This window comes from Belonocnema kinseyi, chromosome 6 (assembly GCF_010883055.1).
Source record: "Belonocnema kinseyi isolate 2016_QV_RU_SX_M_011 chromosome 6, B_treatae_v1, whole genome shotgun sequence".
In the NCBI taxonomy this organism is placed as follows: Eukaryota; Metazoa; Arthropoda; class Insecta; order Hymenoptera; family Cynipidae; genus Belonocnema; species Belonocnema kinseyi.
This window is the reverse complement of record NC_046662.1, coordinates 92724705-92736728: the sequence shown is the minus strand read 5'-3', so window position 1 is coordinate 92736728 and position 12024 is coordinate 92724705. Positions and strand designations below refer to the sequence as shown.

Below are 12024 nucleotides of genomic sequence, written 5' to 3'. Positions count from 1 at the left end.
CAGATGACAATACGCCAATTAGCACAAATGGTAAGTTCCGACAGTGCCTACAAGTGTGCCTACTGGCCGCTAAAAGGCAATACCGGTTTCATATGTATACACTTGGTAAAACCCGGTGAAACAGAGGTCTGTACGCGGGTCACCCTCGCTGCTAAATTATCATTTGAGTCCTTTTGCTTGAGTATAAATACCGGCAGACAACTCCACTTCACTGAGTAACGGCCTGTGAACATGAATTTTATCACAATCAGTGATCCAACTATTATGGTTTTTTCTAATTTAATAATCAAACGTTCCATTCTGTTTCACTGGTTGTAATTTCATTCAGGGTGAACATCTAGGTGAGCGATTTTATTAGAAGTACTCGCATTTGCCTGCACACTTGTCCATGGGAGAGGAAAACTGCAGAGAACCACCTGCCGAGTTCAGCCAGTTTTTCAACAATCGAGACTAAAGAAGACATTCGACTCTACCCATAGAATCCATACAATCATCCTCGGCGTCAAACTCCCGCTCGCCATTAGTTAAAGCCCAGTGAATGATACACAAAACGGTCATACGTCTCGGGTGGTCACGCTTGACATCTGGTCTCTTCCCGAGTCGATATTAACCACGCATTTAATGCCTTCGCGTGTCGTAATGTGATGCCGTCATACTAATTTTTTATTTTCTCGTAAAAGAACAATTTTTTGGTATCGAACAACCTCATACTTTTAATGTCTACCGAAAAGAAATTTTTTAAACCTAAGGAATGGTAACCTCAAAATTCTTGGACAATTTATTCTGAATTAGATAAAATTTTTAGATCTAATCTTTCTCACGCGCATTCAGAATCTCAATATTTCGTGAGTAAATTTTCATTCCTATGGAAACTGATGCGATTTTATATTTTGTATCGCAGTTCGCAGCCGAGCCTGTTTCAATTTGTGCTCAGTGTCACTTTGAGATTATTGTTAACTAGCACATCTATTTTCTCGAAACTGGGTCATTTTTTCTAGTCAAATTTGTACAAACATGAATCAGCAACACATCATCTCCCTGAGTCACAAAAAATAGGTTGTACGAAAATGTGTGTCTATCTATCCGTAGTCTGACGACGCGATAACTTTCGAAGAAATATTTTAATTTAAATTTTCTTTCGCACACTGGTTTGTGGACCAAAAATACAGGTCAAGTTCGTTAACCAGCCACCTGCTGACAATATTTATTGTTTCCGCCATGGAAAATCAAACTGAAAAACGTAATAATTCAACTTTCCCATGACACTACGCAAGATAAAGTAAAAAGATAAAAGATCGAAATAATTTGCTTTCAAAATTTCTACAAAATTGCTCTGTCCTATTTTTCAATAGCAACAATATTTTTTGCTTTAAACGTGGGAAATCCCATAAGAAAATCGAAAATTCAAATTTACAGCCAAACAACGCAAACGACGGTGAAATGGTCAACAGGGAAATTGCTCTTCTCGAATAAACCTACAATTTGCTCTTTACCATTTTTCAAAAGCACCCACAGCTTGGCGGAAAATTTTGAATTTTGACATTCTCATCATATAGATGGAATGTCTTGGTTTTGTGATTTTGACCCTATCCAGTTTTCTTCAATTGCCGACGTTTTGAGACCCCCGAGCTAGGAAAAATAGATTTTACGAAAATGTCTGTCTGTCTGCAATCTGACGACACGATAACTTTCGAAGGAATTTTTTATTTAAATTTCCTTTCGCACTCTAGTTTGTGGTCCAAAAATAAAGGTCAAGTTCGTTAACCAGTCACCTGCTGCCAATATGTATGGTTTCCGCCATGGAAAATCAAACTGAAAAACATAATAATTCAACTTTCCCACAAAACTACACAAGATACAGTAAAAAAGCAAAAGATCCAAATTATTTGTTTTCAAAAGTTCTACAAAATTGTTCTATACTATATTTCAATAACAACAATAGTTTTTCTTTCAAATGTGGAAAATGCCATAAGATAATCGAAAATTCAAATTTACGGCCAAACAACGCAAATGACGGTGAAATGGTCAACAGGAACATATCTCGTCACGAATAAACCTACAAAACTGCTCTTTACCATTTTTCAATAGCACTCACAGTTTGTTTATATCTATATTCCACTCCTAAGCTATCATTAATCAAATTAAAATATTCACAAAAAAATATTTTCATTACTGATGTCGATTTACATTTTTTAGCAATTATATTAAATTATAACTTTCTTATAATTTCTCAGATAGAGCAAATTTATGCTCGGTTTTACAATTTTTCAGCTGAGTAAAAAGTATAATGTAACATGTCGATTTTCTAAAATTTAAACTCAACTTAAATAATATCGCGCGCAAAGCGCGAGTATCATGATGATAATGTATTCCTCAAACCTGAAGGAGTTTTGAGAAAGTTATATCTACATATCTTCGCTTAATGTGTAAGCATGAAAATAATTTAATTGATCAACCAAGACCAAACGTCAGGTACATTTATCGAGCGCGAAGCGCGAGAACTATCACTCGCGCGCCCTAGGCGCGCTCAACCTTGCGAGCCGCGCGCGCTATCTTTAACCATGAGCTGCTCCCATCGGATCATGAGTAATTGCCAATGATAATTTTACTTTCAATTAATTTAATAAAAAATTATGTTTATTATAAAGAAACGGCAAGGTTAACTTTCGGAGCGTGTAATTGTCAAAAACAATTTCGATTTCAGTTACACCAAACTCTCGCTTTCAATCCAGTGTCGGGGTTTGCCTTCAAAATAGGTTTGGACTGAATTCGGGCGGATTGAAACGTAAACAGTCAGGACCATATGAACCGTTTCCAATTAGAATGCATGTTATTGCGCAATATACTTGACTGAGTACTCGCGTACTGCGGCCATTTCAAGAAGACTTGATTTTTTCGAGCTTCCTCTCAATTGTGGATAGTTAAAAATTTTTTAATGCCATTAATTCGGTTATGAACGTTAACATTTCTTAATCTAACATTTTAAATTCAATTTCCGAAATTTTAAATTTTGACAAACTTAATATTAAACATTATTCCAGTTTTCAGGCTTTCGATTTAAAATATGGAATATTTCAGTAATAAATAATTATTCTTGCGTATACAATAAAAATTGTAGAGCTTAATGAAACACGTATTTTGTTTTAATCATATTTTTATTCAACAAATCGTTTTGGAAAAAATTTCGATATAAAAATTTCATATGAAAAGTGAAATAATAAACTAATTCCTATAATATCCCAAGAGACTGACATTTTTATCTCTTATAACCCATTTTTACCATTTACACTGGGCGTACCAAAACATTTATTCCGCTTCGGACAATGTATAGGAAATATTAATTTATTAACCGTGGCTATATTTGCATCATGGACATATTCCCACCTAAATTTCGGTACGAATAGCCGAATTTCTTTGGTACGAATAGCGGGACCCGAAAAAAGGACCGTATTTTCGAGTAAGTGAAGACACTCCCTAATTTCATTATTCGCCACTATTAATTCCACTTTTAAGTTTTTTACATATTTTTTCGAGTTTATCGAAAATGTTTGGTCCAATACAAAAAATTAATAAAGTAAAAAATACGTCATTCATCGAACTCTAGAATTTTTATTTGATAACTGTTGTGGTCAAAATTATAGTTTGGAAATAAATCGGTGAAAACTGGTTTATTTGGTTATTTTCAGATAGGTGCAAGTTAAACGTTAAATGATTTTGAAAAAGTTTTTTAAGCATAATTTTGATGCGGAAAGACAACTTCTCCCCTTGGTCTGACGGCGAAAGTAAAAAATTTTGTAATTTTGGCCCACCTTCCTACCCAGTGCCCACAATCCAGTTATAAATGCTTCAATTTTTAATTTTTAACACTTTAAATTTAGAATGAAAATATTCGAAGTTAGATAACTTAATTTACATCTTAGTACTGATTACATTTGGTATCATTTAAGTAGTTTAGACACGTTCTTATTCGAAGAATTAAGCAACATCAGGGTAAAAAAACTTATTGTCTTTTCACAATTTCTGAATTCAGAGGCTATGCTTTAAAAAAAGAAATATCGATTCGTGCTGAAACTAAATTCTCACTTTGCAGATAACAATATTGGATAATGATATACCCTCGACCTGGTATTTTAACACCTGCTGCTATTATTGAACTTGCTATACACAGAGAAATTTTATTGCAGAACAATTACACATACTCTCCATACGAAAATACTCCTCGGCTTTTCAGTAAAATCACATCCTAAATTAAACTGGAATTCAAGAACTTTAAACTTCACGAATTAAAATTCTTTTTCAAGCATTTGAATGCAATTTTTATTAATTTCCTGGTAAGAAAAATGTAAATAAAGGCGATTTTAACTGCTCAATCATTCCAGTTGTCCTAGATCTGATATTTGAGGCAATTTAATTTCAAATAAATCACTCGAATTTTTGAAAAATCTGCTAATTGAGGTGGATTTAAAAAGTATGATATAATTTATTAGGGCGTGCTCGTGTGATTCTACAAATTCACAGTCCATATATAATAGAATTAAATTCACTATCCCTGAGTTATAACGCTCGATAAACTGGAAAGCAATGCCTGCAGGAATCGTCAATTTGATAAATGGGTTGAACAGAAAGTCTCGTCATTTTGGTATCACAAAGAGTATGTATGAATGTCCCTTGAAATCACTCGGAACAAGGTTTCTTTAACTGAAAGGTTACAGGCAGGCTTCCAAGTATATATCGGATCGAACAGCTTACCCTTAAGACTCTTAAACGCTGACTCTTATAATTCGAATTTCACAAAACTTCGTATCTCTGTTTCTTCCTATTCGATAAAATTTTCATCTTATTGTACCAATTTCATAAAAAGTTATCTTTAAACAAGGAGTCATTTGCATGATATAAAATTCTCATCAGCAATGCGCTTTAAAAAAATAGCACAGTTTCTTTTTGAAACAGCACACTGAAAATAACATTTTAGATCCGAATAAATATAGACGAAAAAATTACATTTTTATGTTTCAAAGAATTTTTGTATATAATTAATTAAATATTAAAGTGAAATATTTTGTGACTTCATTCAAAGAAATTATTTCTTTAAGAGGTTTTTCTTTAATAAAAAAAACAATTCATAAAGTTAAATTAATATTTACATATGTATATAAAACTTTTCAAGTTTCATCATTTCTTTTTTTGGATAAAATGTGTAAGGATAAAATATTCGTTGTTAATCAGAAACGTGCGAGTGTTCTACATGTTACGAGCCTGCAATTGATAACGGACTCGAGCAATTAATACTCCTTACCTTGAAATTATCACTCTAGTCATATTTCTGCACCTATACCTTCTTCGACAATAAGTCCATTTCTACCAAATGTGCCCACGTTCTCTGTTTCTAATATAATATTATCCAGCATGTGAAGCCAGTTAATATTTTTCAATCCGAATATTTTATGAAGAAATAAATTTTGAATTTAAAATGATTATTTGTATCAACCGAAACACTTTAATTTTCACAGCAATACCTGTAGACAAAACTTTAATTTCAGTTGCCATTTGAAAAATATAACCCATTTTTTTCTTTGATTAATTTACAATCCAGTATATTTTTCTAGTAATATTTTAACATTACTAATTGATAATTAATAAGCCAAAATAATCATTCAAACACATTTATTCCATTCATCAAAGTTCCATCAATTCAGCCAAGTATAAAATATTCATTTCATTTGCAAATAACGTCAGAGATGCTTTTAGCCCTTGAATACAAATTCTTATGAACCTCCTGTTAAAGTATGAACTTCATACTGCAAATAAAAGTATGAACTGGTATGAAAAAAATATTTTTACTTACATGATAGTTTTTCAATTTTTAATTAAAATTTTTTAATTAACGTTTTAAAAGTAAAATCAATTTTTAAAGGGATTTTAATTTTTAAACAAATGACTTCAAGTAATTTAATTAGACTTAATCATATTTATAAAAATTAATTACATTGATTATCGCTTATGCGCTGAATTATTATTATCCGTAGGGTTCTTGAATCCTCATGGCATGTAATATTTTTATCTCTTATCTGACATTCTGATCCTAACCTACTTTCCCAAACATGAGAAAATCAAATAACATTACGTAAATAAATATTGCTTAGAATTTTAACTGATTTTACTGATATCAGTAATTAATCAGCTCAGAGAGATTTTTCCTACGATTTGACTAATCAAAACACTGAACATGAAAACAACAATTCTTTCTTTATTTTTTATTTAGAACTTTATTCACACGTTCCCCTAAGATCAAAAATGATTTTGAGCTTTTTCTCTTAATTTCTTATATGAGCCCCCCCCCCCCACCACCACTTGTTTTGTGAGGTTCCCAAAAAGAGAAATTGCACATTTTTGTTTCAATATTAATACGTACCCATGGCCTTTGAAATAAACATGGGATTTTAAATACGAAAAGCTTAGGTTCTGTAAAAATGTGGAAAGCAACTACTTGTTATTAATTTTTTAGAAATTCAATTTCAGTCACGTCAGAATGAATATTCAAGGAATCTTTTTAACCTCATAAAGTTCAAATTTAAGGCCACATACACTTTGTATTGTGCCCAGAAAATGCCCTGTAATTCACAGTCAGTATTTTTTGTATTTAATGGCACAGGAAGTGAATTTTGATCATAGTATTTGTTTACTAGGTAATTTTTCCATTCTTGAAACCATTTATATTTGTTCCAATTTTTTCCCTACCAACATATGAAAAGCTCTATTTCTTGGAATTAATGACACACATAATGAATTGTTGGAGGAATATTTTGTGTTTAGGATAGTATTTTTTGTTCTAGCCATTCTTAAATTGTTTATCAAATCATTATTAACCATTTGCTTCTAACTTTTCATTGGAAAGTTGAACGAAATTTTAGTTTCGTAAATATATAGGTGTTAAACTTAAACATATTATGATTATTTCCCTTTGTAAACAATTGTTTAAACAATTTTAAAATGCCTGAAGCGATAAATATTATTCTCAGCAATCATTACTGTGTCATTAATCACCCAAAAATACTAATATATCCTGATTTAGAGGGTAAATTACAAATTGATAATAATTCTTTACGAAATGTCCTGTCTTGTTCATGAATTTTACATTCGACTGTTATTTTTCATTTCTCAGGGCATTTTCCGGGCACTGTGTAACGAGGTTGGGGCATCCAATTTAGAAGCTTTTGAGTGGATTAATAAGGGTTTGAAGTTGCAAAATTTTCAATTTTATTTTAGTGCGAATACGATTTTTTCAAATGAATCAATGTATGTGCCAATTCTCAATTACTTGGAAATTTGAAGACTGAAACATTTTCAAGTTCAAGGCTTTTAGACTCTCTTTTTGAAATTCAAAGCTTCTCAAATTAAATCAGTCTAAACATTAAGAGGTTCTTAATTGACATTAAATTTTAAATCCAGTCCTCTAAATTGTGTATTTAAATAACTCAGTTCAAACCTTTTAAATTATAATTATTTGTAAGCTACAGTTTTTCGCAAATACAGTACAAAAATTTAATGAGCATAACGCTGAAATTCAATCAATTTTTTATTTTTTCATATTTATAAACATTTTTAATATAGTACTTATCATATTTTGTTGCATACAAACATTTAAAACTTTTATAATAATACGTACTTAAGAGTCCAAATCATAATAGTGGCTTAACTACTTTTTTATATAGTTTAAATTGTCAGAAAATTAAAAATTAATACGATCAAAAAACGCCTAAAAAAGAAAAACACTTCTTTATGGGGGGAAAGTCCAATTTGACCAGCTAGCTTACCTGAGAATTAAAAATACTGGAAAATGCTCTCTCCACAATAAGTAAACAAACAAAACAAACCCCTAGAGGAAGCAGAATGTCAACTACGCAAACGTCATCTGTTATTTCCCACGTCCTAATTCAAGGGAGCATATTTATTATTTGTGCCTTCTTAGGGTATTATTGCAATCCCGAAATTCACCAGCCCTAAAACACCCTCAGAACCCCATATATATCTCATGACATTTCGTTCTGAGGACTGATTCTGATCATACTCTCAAAAAGGAAAATTCTCAAGTATCTCCCGTAAACACTAAAAATAGCAACACCCATAAAAAAAGAGTTTCGAAATCCCTTCCAAGTCTCGAAGAACGACGAGACATATAGAAACAAGAAATCACTGCTTCACGACAAGTACACAAATATAATTATGAGCTACGACACGACTTCAAATTAAATTAGACAAGTCCATTAGAATTTGTTAAAATTCTATTCCCCACTTTAAAAATGCACCCTCAAACTTCGGGCCAGAAACCCGGGAAAAAACCAAAACCCGGGGAGAAAGTGTGACCCTTTTTCGGGACAAAATTAAAGAAAAAAAACATTTGTTGAGATCTATGGACTGTTTTTTCTGGAGATTGTATAGAGTCCCTGAAAGCGGAAACTTTGGTTAGGAAAATAAAGCGGGTAAGAGAAGGAAAAAGCAAGTACTTACGGAATTTCTCCCTCGTATGACAGAAGGACAGGGTCCCGTCATGATGGTCGGGCTCATTTTGAGGTGATGATTCCAGGAACTCGAATGATTGGAACGCAGATTTGACATCACTTCACTATCGAATGTACGCGCATTGTTTATCGTACAAACTTGTTGAATCGGAGAGATCGTTTTTCACATATAAAATGATGTGATTCCGTGTACGTTTGCCCGCGGACAATCCTCGGAATCCATGACACAGACGGGAGATACTGGCCGAGCTCAAAACCGCATGCGCCGGTGCAGAAGGTAAGCAGAAGCAGAAGATATGGGCCGGGCCATGAAAATAATGATATTATGTAGAGTGGAGTCACTGGTAACCTGCGGCGCGAGAAAGAAATCGGATCTGCATGTTCAATCAAATCGACTTCCGTTCTTTATTTTAAAACTTTTTTCTCGTAAGATTAAAATTTTAAAGAGACTATTAAGTGAAATTGATTGCCTGTCAGCAGGCGTAAGTCAACGTTAAGTCGAGACCTCTTCTTTATCGACAGTAAATAGTATAGGTGGTACATCAGGGTGTAAAAAATGTGATCTCCGATTTTTTGTGTTCGACCCCCTCAGCCCAATTCCTTGCTTTCCGGAAAAAGAAATTCTGTCATTTTTTTCCTTTAAATCAGTCAAAATTAACCGGGGTTTTTTTAATTAACAATAGGTTTTTAATAGAAAAAACTCGGTTTCAGAAAAAATCGAAAATAGAAGTCCTTGTTATTAACTTTTTGATAATTAAAATTTATTCACCTTTTAAGAAATGACCAAGGAATAATTTCTACGCAATAAATTGTACCCCCCCCCCCCTCCCTGGAAATGCTCCAAAAATGAAAAATAGAAGTTTTATATTAAAATCATGCTAAAGACAGTATTTTTTGGCATTTTTTAGCATGATTTATTTTTATCAACTATTGAGAAGCTTTCCACTATTTTTAAGCTCATTTTTTACTGTTTAACTTTTAAAATTATTGTTTCTTTAAACAATTTTGATTTCTTTAAATAATTTATTTTCATGTATATCTTGAAAACATTCTGCTTTTTGTAAATAATAACGTAGTTAATAAATGCTACGAGTGATATTTTTTCTGAGGGATATTTTGCAATTATTTAAACAATTTTCGTTTGTTTAAACAATTTTTCCTCTATAAATCTTGAAAAATTACCTTATTTTCTGGAATTAATGACAAAGTTAATGAATGTTCAGAGTGATTTTTTGATGGAAGACAATTCGCGATTACTTAAACAATTAATAATCATTTACCAGTATCTTTCCACAGGAAAGATGGAGAAATTTCTAGTTTACTTTAGAATTTCTTACCCTATTTTTTCAATTGCATTGTAGATAGTTATTTTCTCGGATGGATTTCGTTGAGATGATAAATTATTTACTCCTTATTAATAAAAATAGTGAGCGATTCAAATAAAATCTACTTTTCTCCGACTTTCCTGCGAAAAGGAGCAAGGGATTCTAAATTTTTCAATAATTGTAAACTGTCTTTTCACAAAAAATTTCACTCTCAACATTCACTAACTGCGTCATTAATTCCAGAAAATAATACATTTTTACGATTTACTGTGGAGAAAAATAGTTTTAAAAAATGAGAATGATTTATATAATTGATGAAATTTCCTAAGCAAAGATATATTAATCTTAAAATTCGTTTATTGTGTCATTACATAATTTCAGAAAATACTTTTCTCGTTTTACTGCAAAAAATATTGTTTATACTATTCGAAATTAGTTTAAAAAATACTCGGAAACTTGGTACTTCATTTTTGCTAGTAAATTAATCTTTTTGTTCAAAAGTTCTTCTTTTTTAGTTGAAAATTTAACTTTTTGGTTGAAAATTCTTGAATATTAATTTTGTCTTTAGCATGAATTTTACATAAAATTTCTATCTTGCATTTTTAGGTATTTTCCGGGAACAAAACAAGGGGGTTGGGGGAGGATCATAATTAAGTTATTGGATGAAAATTATTCCTTGACCATTTTTTAAGAAAAATTTTAACCATTTAAAATCAAATGTAAATGTCGACTGATTTGGGGAAAATAGGGAACTTCTTTCCCCGAAAAACAAACAGTTGTCAGCAAAAATCAAAGGTCGAATTTTTAGACCACTCTAATCTAATGTAAATATTAGTTTCAAGTCGAATTTTTCGAAAAATATTTCATAAATATATGTGAATGAGTTCGGTAGCACTTTATTTTAAATATTCTAAAGTTACCAGAGAATACTGGTTTTGAAGTGGCATCAAGTGGCATGTAATTAAATTATTACTGTTTTAAAATAACGGGCTCTTCAACATTCAAATACTCGTTCAATGGATTAAACTTTTTGTACACTTTTAAAATCAAAATTGATTTTCAATACAAAATTTAATAAGTTCGTTCAACAATTGAATTTGAAACTCTTCGAAATTTGAAATTTTTTTGTTTGAAATTGTTCAGTTTTAAGTTGAAATTATATAATTTTAAAAGCTTAAGTCTAAATTTATGGAATTTTTAACGTACGCATTATTTTGTAAAATTATTGAGCTATAGAAATTATTGAGACTAACCTTTTTAAACTGAAATTAGACTTCCAATTCTTCAATTTATAGTGTACAATTTTGAGCGAGTTTAATTGTAAATTGTCCAATTTATAATGTTTAAATTTTTAATTATTCGATTTAGAATGTTTTCAATATAAAATTATTCACTTTAAAACGTTTGCAATTAAAGCTCTTGAAATATTACGACTACGAAAATTATTTCAATCATTATTTTAATTTAAATCCACACCACTTTGAAACATTAAATTAGAATCATTGATCTGAAATTATCCATTTTTTTAAATTTATTATTTAAATTTTCAATTATTTAAATTTGTAAACTGAAAGAATTAGAAACGAAAATTTTTTGAAATAGAATCTCGCCATACTAATAAGCTTATTTATATGAAATATGATTATAAAAAGATTGTTTTCTAAAGAGATTCCTTAGAAACTTCCAATTTGAAGGTAACGCAATTTAACCAAATTTACTTTAAAAATTCTTTTTGTTTTAGTTTAAAATTTAAACCGCTTGGATTTCAAGGATTTTAAAATTTTAGTCGGTTCTGAATGAATGCTATCAATATAATCCTATTTTTTAAATTACTCGATACTTTAAATTTAATAAACAAATCGATTTCGACAACTCTAGAATTTTTTATTTGATCTTCTTCAACATCTAACTCTTGAAACATTTACACCTCTACAGTTTTTTTTTTCAAACGACAAAAATAATACCACTGTCTCTTTAAGAATATACTTTCCGAGACAGAAATTTCAAAAAGTTCTCCTTAAATCCAGCAAATTGGTTTTCGGATTCACGACTAAAAATTACTATTAAATATGAATAGTATGAAAAAAAGCACAATGTAGATTTTTCTTCATAAATCCCAAATGGTTATAAATAAAAAATACTGGAAATATCTAATATTGTCATGGAGATGCAAACTCCTC

General features: G+C 30.8%; 1 protein-coding gene across 4 annotated transcripts in view; it reads right to left on the bottom strand.

Annotated features, from left to right (window-relative positions):
- LOC117174373 (calmodulin-binding transcription activator 2) overlaps positions 1 to 9195 on the bottom strand; it is a 175491-nt gene extending 166296 nt beyond the window's left edge. For 3 of the 4 annotated variants that reach the window (XM_033363438.1, XM_033363437.1, XM_033363439.1), the window contains exon 1: positions 8509 to 8614. Coding sequence is in view for 1 of the 4 variants with exons in the window: in XM_033363440.1 (XP_033219331.1) it covers positions 8509 to 8616 (108 nt within the window). In the remaining 3 variants the exon portion in view is untranslated. Of the gene's footprint in view, positions 1 to 8508 lie in introns of all 4 variants that reach the window. The other variant, XM_033363440.1, reaches the window with a different exon arrangement.
- Positions 9196 to 12024: the final 2829 nt, after the last annotated feature.